We start from the raw sequence: 20501 nt of genomic DNA on the forward strand, positions 1-20501 counted from the left end.
ACAGCCTGATAGAAAACGAAGTAGCAAACAGTGCAGCTTAGGAAGTGCTTTAATGACGCACATTTTTTGTACTGTAGGTGAGCGCTGCAGCCAGCGTGGTGAGTCAGGCTCTGGGAGATCTCCTGCAACACGTCCGTCAGTACACCTCAAGAGGAGAGCCCATCGGGCGCTACGACCAGGCCACGGACACCATCATGACGGTCACCGAGAGCATCTTCAGCTCGATGGGGGACGCAGGTGAGTCTGAAAGAGGAGGATTTTGCATTTTAGTAAATGCTAAAAGGTGCAGGATAGGAAGAAGTAAAAGAAAGTGAAAGCTGAACTTGATGCACTTGTTTCTGATTAAGTAATTATTCACAGTACTTATGTTAGGTAAGGACATTAATTGATTGCCATTTACCTGGGAATTAATTTTTGATTCGAAAAGCATTTAGTGTTTTTGGAATAATTGGCATGAAGGGCACGGCTGACAGCAGCTACTTTTAGTGACATTTTAGGTTTTAGTTGAAGCAGCAGTTCTCTTTGGATGAATTTCTGTGAAATATTCTGTAAGCTTCCATTTCCCCCTACTGCCACAATATTGATGTATGGTTTATACTTTTGGAATGTTTTGGGACCAATATTAATGGTGAAATATGGAAAACAGCCCTCCTCAAATTGCTTCCCACTACTCAAAGTATGTTGCTTGTGCATGCCTATCTGGTAATGTGATGCCAGGTTAAATCATTATTTATCAGGTAAGTAAGATCTGTTGCCACTTTTCCAGATAAATGACCGGGGTGCTAATTCAAATATGAACCCGACACATTCAGATGCTGTTACGTTAACGGAAAGAAGTGCGTGTCTGAAAAGAGCTTTAGTTTGTTGTTGCTGCCTGCAAGGTAGATATTGATGGACAAAAACCTGTGAATGATAAATTCCAAATAGTTGATGGCTGCCCCATGACTGATTAATGCTGTGAAAGCTGTCCTATTCTGAGACCTGTTGTCAACTATACACACTCAGTCCTGACTACAGTTTGTCCTGGATCCGCCTGAGACATCCAAAAACCAGCCACCAGAGTCTGAAAACTCACCTCACCATCAAAACTGACCTGCATTAAGGAAATACATTAAAAATGAATGTGGAACTGGGTGCACATCGAACCATTAAAACCTGGCTCAGCACAGCTCTCAGATTCCCGGTTTCTCTGAAGATGTCTTACTGTGTATCTGCACCCGCCTCATCCCGTCTTCTTGTCAGAGAGACTGACGTGATGGTGGTTTTGAATGGACTGCTGTCAGGTGTGGTGAAGCCGCAGTGAAAAGCTGACAGTGATGTTAACAAGTCTGACAGTACAGAAAGGCCGGAAAGATGGAAAGAGATGCACAGAGAAGAGGTCAGCTCACACGAGCCGGCCGGTCTGATAGACAAGTAGAATAGCTGTTTGCTCTGCTGAGGCTTAAATAAATGCAGCCAGTTGGAGAATAACGCCTTTGAACAGGTGTCAAATATATCGGGTTATGTCGCACCTGGCATCAAAAAATAAAGTGTGAAGAGAATAGAAAGAGTGAATCCTTCAGTAGTGGAGTGTTGGCAGATCACCTGAAGCTTTCAGATGAATTATAGAGGTTTATTGTCAGAGAGATTTTATGATGAGCCAGGCCTGCTTTGACGGAGAGAATACAGACACCAATTTCTTTCTTCTCCTTTTTGTCTCATCTCATTAGTCTGATTCTAAGAATATTATCAAAGGGAATAGGAAATGCCAGCACTAGTGGAACATTCTTCCAGAGTAGTTCTAAAGGCTTCCAGATCTGATCAGTAAAATGTGACCATCCTGAGCTGAAGGAACGGTGTTTATTTGCTAAAACGTGTTTTGGTTTTGTTACTTCTCTTGGACATTTAAGCTTCACTCCAGTTGATTAATGATTTAATCTCACAGTTTGACGCTAGCATGCTTTTATTTTAAATTCTTAAAGCTGGCATTGCACATCCACAGAAAATAGTCTTTCATAGATATAGGAGACAGCTTCCTGTCCAACTCTGAAAATATAATATTTGCATATTCATAGATTGAGGCTTTTTCGATAAGGAAGGAGGCATTTATGTCTTTTTAAGGAATTCTAACCAGTAATAGAGCTTTTTTTAATCGAAAAACCACATTTGACACAAATTATCATTCAAAGCAGAGCATTTTCTATGACTTCAGATGTGTCTGGAGGGCGTCTTTAACTTTCTCTTGCAGCTACAAAATTAAATGGTTTCAAATTAAAAATCAATGCTGTCTCGTTGAAATATTTATCTGCTCCCCTAAGCTTTGCCCACATCCCATCACTATCACATTATTATCCCTAACTGTCACACGAGGAAGCAGGCATTAAGCATAGTTTGACTATTATTGCAGGCGGTTAAAGAAATGAAGACGGATTTCATTTTGTTCTCCTAGTTGTTCATTACAATGAACTCAGGAGGAGCTGCAGCAAAAAGAATGAAAGGATCCCTGTGGATATTTTTTGTGAGCAAACAAGTTATTTATGCTCGTCATAAAAGTGTGTCCCGCTTCAAACAGCACCTATAAAGCCGGCGTTTGAACTACTTTAATTCGGCTTTCTGTACGTGCATGTTTACTACCTTGCAGTACTCATCCATGGTGCCTTTGTCCACACATGACAGCATATGTTAGCATGTTACTGCCACCTGTTGATTAACGGAATAGTGTGGCATTGTTGGTATTATTGTAATCATGTTGCCCTCATACATGTAAATCAGGGCCATTGCCATTGAAAAAACAGCTTCATGAGGCAAAAATCACAATTTTGACACATTCAATCCCTCGTTATTGTGACTTATCCATTAATCCACTTCTTTCAGATTTTTCTCATCTCTCTCCTTCCCCTCACATCTCCACCTCACCTCTCTTCATCCTCCGTGTCGCCCCTCAGGAGAGATGGTCCGTCAGGCTCGGGTCTTGGCCCAGGCCACCTCAGACCTGGTGAATGCCATGAGGTCCGACGCTGAGGCCGAAGTGGATGTCGACAATTCTAAAAAGTTGCTGGCAGCTGCTAAGTTGCTGGCGGACGCCACTGCGAGGATGGTGGAGGCAGCAAAGGTAAGCAGCATGTGGGACTAAAAGCATATCATATGTGTTCTATCTTTTTGACAGTTTGCATTTATATCTCGCATTTCGTCAACAAAAACTCTTTGATGCCTGAGCTGAGCTGAAGTTTTGATTTTAATCACAGTGGTGGCATTTTTACAAGAGCAGATAAACATCTAGAGAGCTGAGCTGAGCCTCTCTGGTTCATACAGTGACCTTTTCAGTGACAGCAAAGAGGAAATAAACAGATGCAGAGACCTGCTGCTGGTCTGGATGTGCGCAAAATAGGAAAAGACTGAGAGTGACACTTTAAGAGGTGATTCTCCTTGGTCTTGCTGATAAGTGTTAATTCCTTGATGAAGGATACCCTTTAAATCTTTTCCTAATAAAAACCTAGTGCATGGACAGATCTTTAATCTCAAGCACTTTAATCACCAAACGCACCTATTAAAGTGAGTTTATCATGGATAAGTTGCTAAAGTAGATATTAGACTAAAACTGGAATTAATGGATTACTGATGAAATCAGTTAATTGGTGTTCTGTTTTGTGGATTTGAAAATGTTTTAATTTCAACATGTGTGTGATGTCGGGTAGAATCTTGGTTTAAAGCCCCTTTTTGGTTTGACTGTATCTGATGTATTTACTCTCCAGGTAACAGCTGCAGAATTTGTCTCAAATACACTTTTTTAGAACAAAACAAGAAGCCAGAATAAGCAGCACCCTGCATGAATAGCTCAGCACTTTTTTTGCAACTCTGCTTCCAGTCTGGCTTTAATGCAGCTGTGATGTTTTTTGGTTGTTTCTATATTGCTACAGATTACTACAGTTGTTAAAACTGAAAGCAACTTGGAGCTGTCAATCTGTCCTGTCTCTTATCTCAAATGTGCTTGAACAAACGTCTAACAAGATGACTAAATATAAGAAATCCTGCTTTGCTGACACCAGTGTCCAGTATGAACATGGTAGTGGCAAGCTTTAATTAACTGAAACACAACAGCCATGTTTAATATGTTAATTAGTACAAAGGCCTGTCTAATTGGTTTTTTAAATAGCAATTTAGCATCAATCTGTGCAGTTGTAAAACTTCCTTTTCTAATCAGCAATAATCAGGACTCTATGAAGAATCAATAGTCAAAAAAGTAGAGGATTTACAGGACTGGACTCAGCCTGTTCAGCATTTAGATTCACAATCCATTTTTTCTTACATCTCAGCTTTTCACCGCTCTAAGATTACGACCAAGGCCACACCAAACTCTTTTCTTTTCAGACTGCTGGAGGGTGAGCTTAGCGTCATCCCATCTTCCTCTATCCAAACTATTCATCTGCTATCGCTCCACATCACTCTCATTATCAGTTGTCAGAATCACATTGATATTAATAACTCTCTGCTTCCACCATGAAAATTAAATGACACCCTCCAGCTGGTTAGTCAAGTTTGATGCCAGACTTATGCTGTTTATTTATTCGTGTCGGTGACAGCTGAGGCTTTGGCCGGCCGTTGACTTGGTAACAGATTAATCAGTTTTATACAGTTTATTCGTTCCCTGTATAGTTTTTAAAAAAAAAAAAAATTTACTGTGCTGATATTTTGAAGCCTCTGTCTGATTATGATTTACTTCAGAGAAGCACATGCATGGTATCAGCACTACACAGCGTGCTTCTGAAGACTAGTTTTCCGTGATTAATTCTTTCATGCGATATGTTGTTACATCCTGGGAAAAAAAGCACTTTCTAATAATTATGCAAATTGTGTGCTCTATTTAAATGGTGTCAGCAGCTGCCAGCAGGCAGATGACAGCTGCAAACTCCACTGACTTGAAACTGGTTACTAATTTTACTGTGATTAATGTTGTGGTTAGTCAAATGTCATGCAAAATCTTGAAAAATAGGAGTTTTTTTATTTGTACACATCTGATAGGAGTGTGTTGACTCCTATCAGTAGCAGTGCTGGGGTTAGCTATTACCTTAATGACATGGGTTGTCATGCACACACTCTTCTCTGTTTAGCTGCAGGTGATGCTTCCAGTTAATGAACTTAATGGCAGAAATCGGCTTAGATTTCTCTCCAGCGGCAGGAGATGGGAAGGTGTTGAGCATCGGTCTCAACAAAAACCGACAAACTTGTGCTGCCACCTTCATACACACAGGCAGATAAAAAGAGCTGCTTGTTGATATGAATGAACCCAATCTCTTGACATTTAGCCATCAACCAAGAAGTAATTGTTGGTGCGAAGAGGAGCTGCTGCTGAGTTTGAGTGCAGTGATTGCAGCGTTGTTTCAAAGACTTCTATGCACTGATTGGATATTTTAAGAATATGTATATGCACTGATTATTTCTCCCCACGCTTCTCCCAGCTCACCTGTTATTGATGTGACTGTTCTCAGGGTGCTGCAGCGTATCCGGAGAACGAGGACCAGCAGCAGAGACTGAGGGAGGCTGCAGAGGGGCTGCGTGTGGCCACCAACGCTGCTGCTCAGAATGCCATCAAGAAGAAGCTGATCAACAGACTGGAGGTCAGCTCAGCAGCTCCCGATTACACTTCCACCCCAGTGGATATGCCAAATCAGGAAAATGCTAAGTCTTCCTAATGTGGCCAGGGAGGGGAAAATACAATACACTGAGCATGTTCCTCATCCCGAGCCCCAATCCTAAATGTCACCATGTCTAAAGTACCGCATTTTAGCGTACTGTATCAGAATCACCAAAGTACAAGTGAAGGCATCACTCGGCGCCAAATCTTTGTGAATATAAGAGGTTGATTTCAGGAGATTTTTTTTTTAAATGTCAGGGTTTGTAGAGATTTAGGTTTGCTGTTAGTCTTTTTTTCCCCTGGAAATAGGAAGTGAAATGTGATCAAAACGCGTCAAAGAGGGCTTATTTGCCTCAAGGTGGTTTGGCTTGCAGCTTAGTACCACTTCAAAGGAAAATGTTCAACTCATTTACAGGGCTTAGGAATTACACCACATTTGTTTACCGTTGGTTGTCCCTTGTCCTAACATTTTGTCCCAATCCATCTTTGGATAAGAATTACACTTCTGTATTTACAGTAAAATCCAAGAAATTGTACCATTGATTTTACTCATGCAGCCCATATTTCCAGTGGTAATTGGCTCTTCATTTTATGGCTAAAAACATCAAAAGGATATACCTTCCTTGGAAGTAAAATGTCGGGACACTAGTCATTTACTCTGCACAGCTAATGATACTATCTTCACATCAATGCCCAAAATCAGAGAGATAAGAAGAGCGAGTGATACAGAGGCCGACAGATGCTACTATATATCCTTGTCTTACCTGTCGACGGCTGTACATGTTCTAATATTCCTCAGAACGCTGCCAAGCAAGCTGCGGCTGCTGCCACACAGACCATCGCTGCTGCTCAAAACGCTGCCGCCTCGAACAAGAACACAGCTGCTCACCAGCAGCTGGTGCAGAGCTGCAAGGTGAGGATCAATGCTCGCAGTGGGGAACCATTTACTTTCTGATGTTTTTAGATTTCTTTTTCATCCTGTGATGCATCATTAAAACTGTTTACTCCACACTATCTTTCTTCATATCCTTATCGAGCTCTTTTTAATTCGCTGTTTGATGTCATTTTGCATCCAAATTGTTTGCTTGAAGATCCACAGAATAGTTTAATAGAAGGACTTTGTTCTGAGGCTCGATGTTTATCTGTGAAATTTTCATTTTGACTTCATTTAAACTCGTGTGTACATTGTGTATGTGTTGTGTGTGTGTGTGTGTGTGTGTGTGTGTGTAGGCAGTAGCAGATCACATCCCTCAGCTCGTCCAGGGAGTTCGTGGAAGTCAGGCCAAACCGGAGGACCTCAGTGCACAACTAGCCCTCATCATTGCCAGTCAGAACTTCCTACAGGTGCAGCATGTTATGGCTTCACCGTTTCTTAATTTAGCTGGACTGTTAAAAGTTTATGTGCCTGTAGTCACACTGAGAGACTTCAGTCCTACATTAGGAACCAGGCTGAAAGTATAAATAGTGTGTCTGTCGTGTGGGGACCCTTTAAAAATAGGACTGTAACCTCTTTTTGGTGTAAGCAGGCAGTTAGTGTTTCTTTAAAATCTCACCAGTGGTGCTTTAAAAGCTCCACCAGTACCTAATGCTGAAATATGACCGCATAATTTCTAACTTTTGTTGTTGTTGTCTCCCGGTGCAGCATTTGTTTCTTTTCAGGCTGGTCCGTAACGCTCTAAGGGGAAATATTTTGACATGTAATTTCTGTATTTCATTTTCACCCCGTAGCCCGGCAGCAAGATGGTGACCTCGGCCAAGTCGTCTGTTCCCACGGTGACAGATCAGGCTGCAGCCATGCAACTGGGTCAGTGTGCCAAGAACCTGGCCACCTGCCTGGCTGAACTGAGGATGTCTGCACAGAAGGTAGAGCACAGATACACAGGAGAATTCATGCATGCGGCAGTGTATTCATGAAATCATTGCATTTTAAACGTGCAAGATTAATATGAGAAATACACTTGAATCATCCTAAAAATATAGCATACCTCTATGGATCACATATAACAAGTGTACTCCTTAAAATCATGTCATGTACATACATAGAGTCAATGATGTATTGATATGTATTCAGACTAGATTTGTTTTCTTTCTTTCTTACTGCTTAGTCCAAATCAAATGCATTGATATGTAAACTAGTATTAAAGTATTTTAATCGCATATTAGACTTCTGAAACATTGGACCTTTTACAATAGTTTATGCGCTTTTCTCAAGCGTTTTCATGATGTTGCCGTTTATTAGAAATTCAGTATGAATACCATTGTAATAATACACATATGATTTGACATACGTGATCCATTACCAATAACTATCTGTTTGGCACTCAACATAGTTCATCTTTTTTCCTTTTTTGCTATCCTTTAAGCTATGGTTGCAAACTCCCTCCACCTCCTTGCATTTGTATTTTCAGTGTTATTCATTTTCAAAAACACATTTTCTAAGCGCATTATGACCGTATCATTATCGGTAATTCCTACACATTAATTGTGTAGTAAAAATCTGATATTTTACTGACGGTGGACGTCTGTTTCTAGGCTCATGAAGCTTGCGGCCCCATGGAGATTGACTCTGCGCTCACTGCCATCCAGACCCTGAGAAGTGAACTGCAAGATGCCAAGCTGGCTGCTGTAAACACCCAACTGAAACCACTACCTGGAGAATCGGTACGAAACGTCGTCGCAGCATAACGATGACTCATTCCTTGCTCCCAACTCAAAATGAAAAATGGCAATTGCATTAAGGTTAATCAAGCTATGCCAGAGACATTTATCTACCAGCAGCTTATGCCTGAAGCTTACATTCTATTAAGCAGCTGTTTTATTTTTCACCTTTGTCTTCACTTTAGTTGGAGAAGTGCGCTCAGGATCTGGGCAGCACCTCGAAGTCGGTGGGATCCTCCATGGCTCAGCTGCTCACCTGCGCTGCACAAGGAAATGAGCACTACACGGGTTGGTACCTACAGCTGTAAAACGGATTTTACGTCTGCTAAGGAGCAGAGGTTACTGAATCGCCTCGATTCATTTGTAGGCACCTTTTAATTTTTAGAGACTGCACAGTCTTTCCTCTAGTGACTTAAGATGACCTGCCTTTAAGTTTTCAGATTACCTTATCTGCTTACTCTTCACCCATAAACATGCAGTTTCTGCTGTGAATGTTCTGATTCCAACAGCCTCCAAACAGCATAGATCCCGGTTTTATCTTAGTTGCATCCTAATGAGCTAAATGTGCCGTCACTACTTTTCTGACCCTTCTGAAGTTCAAGTTGCACCATCTGCACGAGCGTCTTTTGCTTAGCAGCATACGTTACAGCACATACACAACTTTTTCTTGTTTCTAATTCACAGAAATATATATAGAACAGAAGTCAGTTGATATTTTGCCCTTGTAGTGTTTCATAGAGACTGTTTTAATGCACTAAGATAAGGTAAGGCATGTACATACAGCATCTTTAAACACAAACGCAATAATGTATTCTCCTGAAACCTTGTTGCCTTTATTGTATTTAGAATATGGCAATTTCTTTTTCAAAGAACCAGAGGAGAGATGCTCCCATTGCCTGGAGCCCATTTTAATTCCCTGTCGTAATCTTTGCTAACTGAAATAAAATATGGTGTCTTTCTGTTTCTGCTTATTTCTGCCTGTGAAGTAAACACCCGCATGGCCCCTTTTATTTTTGTTTATCGCAGCACATTTGTCAAAACACGCAAATCACTTTTCATACATACAAAAATGAAGACATGATGGGGACATTCTCTTGTAATCATGGTTTTATGAATGGTGGCACTTTAATGGCTGTAGTTGCTGTCCGTTCCATCTGCACTCTTTCTTCTTTCTGATCCTGTGTGTAGGAATAGCAGCCAGAGAGACGGCTCAGGCCCTGAAAACTCTCGCCCAGGCGGCCCGCGGCGTCGCTGCTTCCACCACAGACCCCAAGGCAGCGGCTGCCATGTTGGACTCGGCTCGCGATGTTATGGAGGGCTCGGCGCTTCTGATTCACGAGGCCAAGCAGGCGTTGATTTCCCCCGGAGATGCGGAGAGCCAACAGCGGCTGGCACAGGTGAGATAATTTAAGATTGCTCGGGGGTGTATTCCCTTCAACACTGTGGGCTGCTCTTGGAAGACTCGGTGCGCCGCTCATCCTACTGTCAGACTTCAGCACCTTCGCTATTAAAGTTCCACCATTAAATGTCAATAAAGATACAAGTGTGCAGAGTTCTGCAGGTTGTCAAAACAAAATCTATCCACAAATTGCGTGTTTATGAGAATTTATAAGCACCAGTTCACATATAATTGCGGTGTCATTCCTTATCGTCTCCACCCTCCTGCAGCTACCCGTCTCCTTGGTTCATTCAGTGTTTAGTCATTTATTTCTGACCTCATACAGACTGTACATGCATTTCATCGATGATTTATCACCACTGAAATACAGCATTAAAAACACAGTATTTAAATTTAACTTGGAACTTATGGATCAGTCTGACTTTGGCTAAAACCAGACGGTTTAATACTGCAAAAATTTTGCAGATCTCACTGGATTCGCTGTTGTTTACATAGAAGTAATGTGACCTAAAGATGACTACGCAGGGTCTCTTCATAGGTAATAAATTAAAGAAGCAGCCATGTAAAGTTAAAAGAGCAGGCAGTTCTTGTGGCCTCTTTTAACTAACAGCCCTTCTTTCTTTGCTTACTATAATTTGCTGAATGTTTAGCTGAACACCTGTCTAATTTAGTGAGTGACTCTATAATAGTACTTTAATTATTTATGCTTTGGCGCCTTGAATAAATTATGTGATAGCAATGTGGAGAAAATAAGAAGAAAATTACAGAATCACAAATGAAACTGTTTTTGCTCTTTGTCTCATACAATCCCACTCTGTCTTTTGAAAGCATTTTTTAAGACACAAATTAAGTTAAGAAACCTGTGAAGCTCTGTTATCTCATTTCCTTTATTTGTATTTAAGTGAACTACTTCACCAAAGCATCAGTCTTGTGCTTCTGTTTTGGCCTCTGTTATGTGACAGCAGAGTTTGCAATTTGCTGCACAACCAGTGGTCTCACACAGACACGTTGGTTGATATTTATAAAGAAAACAAAAAGATTATTATCCGGTATAACTGCATTGCTCACTAAGTTATAAATTCTCCTTCCGCCTGTTCTCCTGCACATTCCCCTCTAACCCCCATCTGCTGTGTGTTTCAGGTGGCCAAGGCCGTCTCTCATTCCCTGAATAACTGCGTCAACTGTCTGCCTGGCCAGAAGGATGTGGACATGGCTCTCAAGAGCATCGGGGAGGCCAGCAAAAAGCTGCTGATAGAAACTGTGAGTTTAATCTGTGACTCACTGGAGCTGAGCCAACACAACATCAGCGGCATGGGTTACTTTCAAGGAAAAAAAAACAGACCCTTGAGCGATATAAGATTAATGACACATACAAGTGGAAAGCAAAATTAGCTTATAAAAAAACAACTTTTCTGGCAATATTTCATTCACTGTTTGTATCAATGGAGCACTGAGCAAGTAGAATGCTGATGTTCTGTCAAAAGCAAACAAACACAGGAAGTGTCTTGCTTTTTAAGCATCTCCTCCAATCTTACTTGTGAATAATTTGAAAAACTAAACACAATTTGGACTGAGTGTGCTGTTACTAGTGTTTGGACACTTTGCATTTATGCTCTATGAGGCTCAGATATGGTAGTTTGGAATTGTTACATCATATCAGTCATTTGCTGAAGGTTTATAGATGTAAACACTCTGTTGGCATGTTGCTACTGTTACATGTGAACACTTATGTGATTTAATTATTTTTTACTTGGAGTTAAATCCCTGTCTTTGATGGTGAACCTCTCCTCTGTGCTGCTTTAAGATCCCTCCAGCCTCCAAGTCATTCCAGGAGGCCCAGAGTGAGCTGAACCAAACTGCAGCAGACCTGAACCAGTCGGCAGGCGAGGTGGTCCACGCCTCCAGGGGCTCGAGCAGCCAGCTGGCTGTGGCCTCTGGGAAGTTCAGCCAAGACTTTGACGAGTTCCTGGATGCTGGCATAGAGATGGCTGGCCACACTCAGGTTTGTCTTCTTGTATATCAGGTCTCTAATAGTCCCGCTCGTTCATTTGAGACATCAGGAGCACAAATTACCGCTCAGAGCTCCGTTTTTAGGCACATTTTCACAAGCTGATGAGTTTTTGATGAGGTTTTGATGCTGTTCCTTTTCAGAAAAAGGATGATCAGGTGCAGGTGATTGGTAACCTGAAGAACATCTCCATGGCTTCTAGCAAGCTGCTGCTGGCTGCTAAAAGTCTGTCTGTGGATCCAGCAGCTGCAAATGCCAAGAACCTGCTTGCTGCTGCTGCGAGGTAGCACAACTATGCACACCTACGCATGAGGTTTTTTTTTTTTAGTTTTCAAGCACATTTGACTGCAATCGTATAAATTGCTCACACTCCTGTATCATCTACAGCAGTTAGAGCTGTTCTCAACAACCTTTCATGACAGATCCGGTTAGTTTATCAATGAGACTGGCAGCAAATAATTAGCTGTGGCAAACTGCTGTTCAGAAACAAGACCAAATCGTTCCAGTTCACAGATGAATACAAGTTCCAGATGTGCTTTATTGACACTGAGAGTCATCATATTTTAATGCTGTTAGGCTAAAACCCTTCCAGCTGTAGTTTCTAAACTACAAGTTCAGTCATTTAACAATCATCACATTGAATCGTAGTAAAAATATCCATCAAGTAGATTGTGTTTTGTTGTAATGTTCACGTTATCTGCAAAATGAATCCAAACATCTGTTCACAATAAGTCATAACATGTTTATTACACGGTTTAATGTCCTGATGGCCTCATTTGCAATTAAAGAAAATAAGAGTACACAATCCTCAGTCATTTTCAAACACACACATTGAGCTGAAGTATTACACCGAAACAGACATGCAGATATACTTCAAGGATGCACACACAGGCTTTCTTGTTAAAGCACAATAAACCTCCAGTACGTGTGCTGACATGTCAAAGCCAGCATGCCCAGAAACACTTATTACCGTGCACCTTCAAAGAGCGGCCTGTGATTTCTTTTCTTTTCCTTTCCTTTGTTTCAGAGCTGTGACTGACAGCATCAACCAGCTGATCACGCTGTGTACACAGCAGGCTCCTGGCCAGAAGGAGTGTGATAACGCCCTGAGAGAGTTGGAGGTAAACAAAACTTGACCACCTGGTGATGAACCAGGAACAGTCAACAATCGTATCAACCAGTGCCTGACAGGAGTTTTGAGCTCGGTTTATTTGCCGTGCTCTGTAGCAGACAAAGAAATATTACTCATTCTTTCATCTGGTACTAACCAAAGAGAATTTTGTGATGGTAATTAACCTTCAGAACCTCTTATAAAACTGCCCTCTCATTTCTCAGGCTGTCAGAGGAATGCTGGACAACCCCAATGAACCGGTCAGTGACCTCTCCTACTTCGACTGCATCGAGAGTGTGATGGAGAACTCCAAGGTGAGACTTTGAATAAAACGGTGCAGTAATCACAGCACCAAGCGCACGTAGCGTCCGAAGCATTCCTCCTCTTCTCCTGTTTGTTGTACTGCTGCTCTGTCCAGGTCCTGGGAGAGTCCATGGCAGGTATTTCTCAAAACTGCAAGACCGGTGATGTGCCTGCGTTTGGAGACTGTGTGGGGTCGGCCTCCAAAGCCCTGTGTGGCCTCACTGAAGCTGCAGGACAGGTACGGCATGAAGAGAAGCTAATCTCTGTAATACAGGAGCTATTGAATGGATTGCGATGCTTTTTTATTAGTAGGGGTGATAGTGGTGAAGGCTGCTGACAGGTGTTCTTTTTCCACAGGCCTCCTACCTGGTGGGCGTATCTGATCCCAACAGTCAAGCAGGACACCAGGGGTTGGTGGATCCCATCCAGTTCGCCAAAGCCAACCAGGCAATCCAGATGGCCTGTCAGAATCTTGTTGACCCCGAGAGCAGCCCCTCCCAGGTACGTGCATGTACAGTCATTTCTGATTATATAGTACAGCCTCCCAAAACCTGAGTTACGTGTGTATTATAACAGGATCACGTACAGCATGATCACAGCCGCAGTGTTGTTTCTCTGCTGCTCTGCAGAGCCGTGACGCAGTACGATTTAGCATCAAGTCTACTTTTTAGGTGGTTGAAGGTTAAACTTGTAGAATGATGTAAGCTGATGCAGTTATTGCTGGGTTTTGTTGTTTACTGCATTTCAGGGTTTCTGTTGCACTTGTGTTATATGTAGATATTCCTGAAGTCATGTTCTCAGAGTTCTCTTATTCTTAAAACCGATACAGACACGTCTATGGACATTATACATGTGTACATGAAGCCACCAGCATCGGTCACTAACTCTTCCTCACCATAGTAATCTAAAATGCGACTGGATTTCTACAGAACTGATAATTAAAGTAAACAAAAAATATTATTCTGCTCAAAAAATTGCACAATGACCTGTGCAAACACCTGGTGCAAGCTCCAACTGCTTTGTGGTGTGACGGCTTCACTGCTGATCTGAAAGTCTGATATTAATATTTGCCTAATTATTACCTTTATTGTTCTCAGCAACATGCGGTCTTAAAGACTAACAGCTTTGTGCCTAATTATATGCCTCCCTAAGGAGTCTCTCATGAATCAGCTTCCAACTTTTAAGGGTTCAAAGAGAGATTGTTTCTGATTCAATAGCAAATACATTATACATAGTACATAGAAATATGAGTGGCCCAAATGCACACGTCAGCAAATGCAGTCAGCACTGAGTCCCTAGTTTGATTTCTGGCCTGCTGGACCTTGTCTTCATGTCAGTCGTCTGCTCTGTTTTGTCATATTTTTCTGTCTTTCTCCTCAATAACTGTGTGGTAAAGGCAAAAACAAGGAGTCACAGTGCAGTGTTTATGATTTATAGAAACATAAAGACATACGAAGTGAGCATTTGGTGGCTGCAGTGTAATTTCCAACTATATTATTTTTTAGGTTAAAATCTCCATTGCTAATTTACCCTTTTGTTGTTTATAATGTGGCAGGTGCTCTCAGCAGCCACCATTGTTGCTAAGCACACCTCGGCATTGTGCAACGCCTGCCGTCTGGCTTCCTCTAAGACGACCAACCCTGTTGCCAAGAGACACTTTGTCCAGTCTGCCAAGGAGGTGGCCAACAGCACCGCCAACTTGGTCAAAACCATCAAGGTAGGATTTCAGTCTTTTGTAACAGTCGAATCAGTCCTGGCATACCGCGGTACATCTCTGAATTCTGTCACTGATGCGGGTTAATTTTGAGAAATCCTCTGTTCAGTCAATTCTGATGCATTTGCGATTCACATCAGTCCATATTTGTCCCCAAAAACAGTGATTTGTTTCATTTTTGACTCCTTTCTTTGCTAACTTAATTTGATAGCTTAATTGATAGAGTTTAATCCTAATTGTTTCATGCATCATGGTGTTCTGCGTCTCTCACTTTCCAGGCTTTAGACGGTGATTTCTCAGAGGAGAACAGGAACCGGTGTCGAGTCGCCACAGCTCCGCTAATCGAAGCTGTGGAAAACCTGACAACATTTGCTTCAAACCCCGAGTTTGCCAGTGTCCCAGCTCAAATCAGCAATGAGGTAAGGCTCTGTGAGCTTCAGTGTTATGTTGTTTGTCTTGCAGCAGCCCTACAGGAAATTTCGGCATCCGCCGCAAAAGCAGGGTATTGTAATAAATGTGTGCGTATCTCCATCTTTATTGTTTGTTTTTCTGTAGGGCTCTGCAGCACAGGAGCCCATCCTCCACTCAGCACGCTCTATGCTGGACAGCTCTACTCACCTGCTCAAAACTGCACGCTCATTGGTTATCAACCCCAAAGACCCGCCCACGTGGTCGGTTCTGGCTGGTCACTCTCGCACCGTCTCCGACTCCATCAAGGGTCTCATCACAGCCATCCGGTTAGTGAACATCTGCTCAGATGTTACACAAACAGAAAAGCTGACGAGGTGCAGTATGTGAAGGCTGCATTTTCAGGAAGAGTTTGGGGAGTGTGCACATTTGCTTTCTCACTGACTGTTTGATGCGGAGATCAATAGCTCTCATGTCTGTGAGGCAAATGCCAAGTTAACACCAGCAGCCGCTTAGCTTAAAGGTTGAAAGCAGGGAAATAAATAGCCTTGCTGTTTTAATAAGCTGAGATTTAGAAAACATGACATTGAGGTTTTCCATTGTGTAACTATTTCTCTCAGGAGTCTTGTTGCTGCCGTGTGGTTGCCAGACAACCAGGGGAGACTCCGGAAAGTTACCAGCTTTTAATCCTTTATCCAATTTTTTCCCGACTGTGCTTCATTTCTATACAGTCGTTGGTCTTAAGGGAGGTGAAAATTTATGATTAAGGTTACAAACTTGAGAATTGAGTTTCGGCTGGAGTACAGCTTTCCCTCTTATCTGTATACACTGCTCTATGAAACACCTGGAGAAAGGATGCCAAAATCCTGTACCCTGGGGTGGCACACACTGGTTCTTATACCTGTGCAACTTACATTTATAATCTCCTCTTTCACACCTTTCCTACCTGACCTTGATCAGAACAAAACTGATGCCCATGAGGGACTAATTCCCCGTGTCAAATGCACTGAATGTTAAGATTCCTCCTCGTCTCTGAACATCTGCACATTAGCATTCACGTGCAGCCGGCTTAACATCTCCTTCAATTCTGAAGCCCTTATCACAGTCTTCCTTTTAGACATGACTTCACCGCGGCATTTTCAAGTCAGTACTGGGAGTTTGGCCCAAGCCTTTAATAGAATTCTGTGATATACTGCGATGCTAAAGAATACAAATAGCGGTAGACTCTGTCCTGCAAAAGCTGACCTCATAACTTTGTTGGTCTCATTACACACAGAGACGCGGTTTGATTTTAGTTTTACTTTCAGCGTGCTGCCATGCATGGAAATGGATGTTTAGCTAACTTATCCTGCCCATGAGACCAGAGCCCCAGACAACTCGGAGGCTTCAAAGCTAATTTGACTGCCCAGCTGGATCTCCCTGCGCTGTGACGAAACCCTTCAGGCCACATTTCAGTAGATGTGGCCTGAGCAGCAGTGAGATGAGGAGAAAAGATGTTATAGAGGAAGCCTGGAACCTGTCTGTGTTTTAATAGCTTTCAGTTATGTTAACGTTTGTCCTTTTTTTTTCTCTCTTCCTGTGTGTGTTACTTCCTTTCTTCATTGCTCATTTTTGTCTGTAATCATTTTATTGCTTTCTGTTTCTTTTCTTTTCCTGCCTTATTTCATTCTCAGGGACAAGGCCCCAGGCCAGCGGGAGTGTGACTCGTCAATTGATAACATCAACAAATGCATCCGGGACATTGAGCAGGCGTCCCTGGCAGCCGTCAGCCAGAACTTACCTAGCAGGGACGACATCTCACTGGAGGTAAGCAGCCGCCAAACGACGACTGGACACCTTCTGCAGACAGCTGCTGGTATCTTTCTCTGTTTGCGTGTGTTTGTTCTCGTCTGGCCGCTTTTCTCTTCCGCTTACCCTTTCCTTCTTGTCCTTTGCCAGTTTTCCAGTCAGTTGTTGTTGTTGTCTTTTATTCTGTAGCATGATCTGTCAATTTGATTTTGTCCATTCTGGGCAGACAGACAACTCGTTCAACAGAAACAAGGGATTCAACTTAAAACAACAACTTTCTGCAGTGCAAAGCAGTATTTTAAATGGTTGCTTCTAGTAGTTGACCTGCAGTACACCTTGAGTCCCAGTGGATCTTCATGCCCTAAAACTGGTTTATGGTAATGCAGAAGGGTTCAGAATAGACTGTGACACTTGCACCAGGTTTGCTGTTCTGTGAAAAGTTTAAACTCACTTATTCGAAGCTCCGGTCGCTTTGGGCAAGTACCTTTCTGTTCACTTCCCTGTTTGGTGCTTTTTAGCGGGTCCCAGCTGACTTATTTGAATGCACCTCTGTCTCCCATAAAAAGCAACACAAAAACTAATTTCTTTTATTTCCTCTCTTCAGGCGCTACAAGAGCAGCTGACGTCCACCGTGCAGGAAATTGGCCACTTAATTGACCCCGTTTCCACTGCTGCCAGGGGCGAAGCTTCCCAACTAGGACACAAGGTATATAGGGCAGGGAGTTAATTACTATTTTACTGTAACTGTGGAGCAACAAAGTGGCACTTTTTTTAGCAGCAGTGTTCAGAGACAGCAATACTGCATATGTTAGGTTTGGGCAACATGAACAGGAGAAGTATTGCTTCAGCATTGCTCATTAAAAGACATTTTTCCTTTAGTGTAAAAGATGCAGACACATTTTCTCTTTTAATATTTGTGGACTACACCACCTACTGTTGTTTACCATCAGCAGGTTTCCAACCTTTCGTCGTGTGAATTTAATTATTTGTGTGAATTATTAAATTCCCTTTCTGGTCATTGATTAAACCCCTAAAAACTCATTTTTGTGTGTCAAAATTACATATTTAGGGGTTATGTTTCCATTAAAATGATCACTTCCTCCTTTAAAATGGCTGTGATGTAACTCTACATGTTGCCTACTTCAGAACACGCAAATCTGTGAAGTCCTATCAGAGTAATTCAGCAGTTCATGTTGACCCCAAAAACTCTGAAGAAGAATGATGATATGGAAAGGCACAGCTTGCAAGTTGACAGGAGTGGTTTGTTATGTTTGTTATGTGTGTAGTCCAAATCGTGATATGTCTGCTAACATAAAAACCAACATGCTAACAAGGTAAAAAACTTGATTTTAATTGAAGGATGTATGTAAAAACAAATCGAGACACTATAAAAATACTCTGCCCTACCATTCTCTTAGCAGACAGCACATTTAAATCTGCTTAAAGCTCTGAATAATAGCATTCAATAAGTGAAATATCTAAAAGATTTAACACATTTGATTGAAAGTATACAATTTGATAATAATGGATGTTGATGTTCTTTCATTTACTGTAACAGTGCTTGTCCTAGTGTTAATGTGGCATGTAACACTATCTCGGCTGAAGCACTATTTTTTTTTTCAGTTTTTCTTCAAAGACCTCATTAAAAACTGTCACTCTTTGCCTCAGGTGACCCAATTGGCTCGTTACTTTGAGCCGCTGATCAAGGCCTCTGTGGGCGTGGCGTCCAAGCTGAGTGACCACCAGCAGCAGATGACTTTCCTGGACCAGACCAAGACTCTGGCCGAGTCTGCCCTGCAGATGCTCTACGCTGCCAAGGAGGGTGGCGGAAACCCGAAGGCAAGACCATTTAATGCTCCATTTTCCGCTGAGTGCACTTTGCTTAAGCTGGCACTTCACGGCTGCTCCACACCTGCACGGATGACGTGAAGTGTTTCAGTGCCTCAGTAGGGATCATTAACTGTGCTCGTGCAGGGTCATTTTTATGCGCCTTCGCTTGTCGATATGGTGATTATTTCATGTGTGCTTTTGCCGTGTCACACTTTACAGGCATCGCATACCCATGACGCCATAGCAGAGGCGGCTCAGCTCATGAAGGAGGCGGTCGATGACATCATGGTGACGCTGAATGAGGCCGCCAGCGAGGTGGGAATGGTGGGAGGAATGGTGGAGTCCATTGCAGACGCCATGGCCAAGGTGGGTGCTGCTGGGTGGAGTCTGTCTTACAGGTTGTTTGATGCTTGGTAACCGGCAATGATCAGAAAGTGCAGCATTAAATCTACACACTTTTAATTTGTTCTTCTGCTCGGAGTTTTGCTGGTTAAATGTATTCACACTCCCTGGTTCTTGGATAAGCATTAGACTTGTGATTATTTGGACTCTTCCTTAGCAGTAGCCAAGTGCATTAGTTTATCCAGTACCATTTTATATCTTTTCCTGGGATTTCCTGAGGCATCTCCAAGATAGGCAGGATAAAAAAATAAAATTCCTCCTTTTTGGGGCCTCTTCCCAGTCAGGTTTCTTGGACGTGCTCTGACCTCGTGCCCCAACTACAGCTGTTGTGCGTTCAGCTGAAGGTTGTTCAGGACAGATGACATGTCCACATGTCCCCAATTCACTGTTTGGTTTATTCGATCTTTCTTTCACCACCATCCGACCCAGTTCAAGAGTGTCTGGTTATAGGTTGACGCTTGCAGTCTGTCATCATTTCACCACAATATGACTGCAAAATCGGATAGTTTGATCATCCGATTCTATCCGAAGATGATCAAGACACCCTGCTGAGCTAAAGGGTCAACACAACTATCCTCATTCTCCTCTGGTCTCCCATCGCCCTCACCAACCAGATGTGACGTGGAAAAATGAGCCTTACAACAGCATATGCTGATCAACCACAACAGTGTTTTGGTGGGAAACCTTGGGTCCTGGCTTTTATGTAGATGGAATACTCCAAGACACATATCACCCACCTAAACATTTCATACCAAACACACCACCCAAGTTAACTCCCCAGTGCCACCGGCCTCCCCCAGCAGGACAGTGTGACCTGCCACACAGCACAAAGCATTGACCTGACCTCTAAAGCGGATGCACAGGAGCAAGTCTGGTTCATGTAGGCCCCGCCCCTCAACCCTTTGGACCAGTGTCCCAGTGTGAGACCCCCACACAGGTCCTGTGTTCATGGCCCAGCCAGCCAGAGCTGTTTTGGCAGCACTGAAATGGGCTGCACAATATTAGGCAGATGTTTTTAATGTTGTGGCTGTTGAGAATGCAGCAACAAAAATAAATGTGATAAAGTGATTGAAAGTTGAAAGTGAATACAGCAGAACTGACAGGGAAGCGAATGCTTTTAATTGTTTTCCAGGATGCTCCAGGGTTCACAGATGCAGCCATCATTTTCTAATTAAGAGTTCTTCTTTTTGACCCGTGTTTTCCGGTTGCTGTGCGTGACATCTCGATTCCAAGCATAGTGTTTCCTTGGCACCATAAAGTCACTGATTA

The 20501-nt window shown here is 42.5% G+C and overlaps 1 protein-coding gene across 3 annotated transcripts in view; it reads left to right on the forward strand.

Moving 5' to 3' along the window:
• The window catches only part of tln2a (talin 2a), a 103988-nt gene that overhangs the window by 67091 nt on the left and 16396 nt on the right, over positions 1 to 20501 (forward strand). For all 3 annotated transcript variants that reach the window (XM_051939576.1, XM_022208967.2, XM_051939573.1), the window contains exons 21-43: positions 78 to 237; positions 2925 to 3091; positions 5466 to 5594; positions 6411 to 6524; positions 6842 to 6955; positions 7340 to 7474; positions 8144 to 8272; positions 8455 to 8557; positions 9458 to 9666; positions 10809 to 10928; positions 11473 to 11670; positions 11820 to 11959; positions 12704 to 12797; positions 13012 to 13101; positions 13206 to 13328; positions 13448 to 13591; positions 14646 to 14807; positions 15083 to 15223; positions 15360 to 15541; positions 16886 to 17018; positions 17605 to 17706; positions 18669 to 18839; positions 19050 to 19196. In XM_051939576.1, coding sequence (XP_051795536.1) covers positions 78 to 237; positions 2925 to 3091; positions 5466 to 5594; positions 6411 to 6524; positions 6842 to 6955; positions 7340 to 7474; positions 8144 to 8272; positions 8455 to 8557; positions 9458 to 9666; positions 10809 to 10928; positions 11473 to 11670; positions 11820 to 11959; positions 12704 to 12797; positions 13012 to 13101; positions 13206 to 13328; positions 13448 to 13591; positions 14646 to 14807; positions 15083 to 15223; positions 15360 to 15541; positions 16886 to 17018; positions 17605 to 17706; positions 18669 to 18839; positions 19050 to 19196 — 3207 coding nt within the window. The remainder of the gene's footprint in view (positions 1 to 77; positions 238 to 2924; positions 3092 to 5465; positions 5595 to 6410; positions 6525 to 6841; positions 6956 to 7339; positions 7475 to 8143; positions 8273 to 8454; positions 8558 to 9457; positions 9667 to 10808; positions 10929 to 11472; positions 11671 to 11819; positions 11960 to 12703; positions 12798 to 13011; positions 13102 to 13205; positions 13329 to 13447; positions 13592 to 14645; positions 14808 to 15082; positions 15224 to 15359; positions 15542 to 16885; positions 17019 to 17604; positions 17707 to 18668; positions 18840 to 19049; positions 19197 to 20501) is intronic.

This window comes from Acanthochromis polyacanthus, chromosome 2 (genome assembly GCF_021347895.1).
Source record: "Acanthochromis polyacanthus isolate Apoly-LR-REF ecotype Palm Island chromosome 2, KAUST_Apoly_ChrSc, whole genome shotgun sequence".
NCBI lineage: Eukaryota > Metazoa > Chordata > Actinopteri > Pomacentridae > Acanthochromis > Acanthochromis polyacanthus.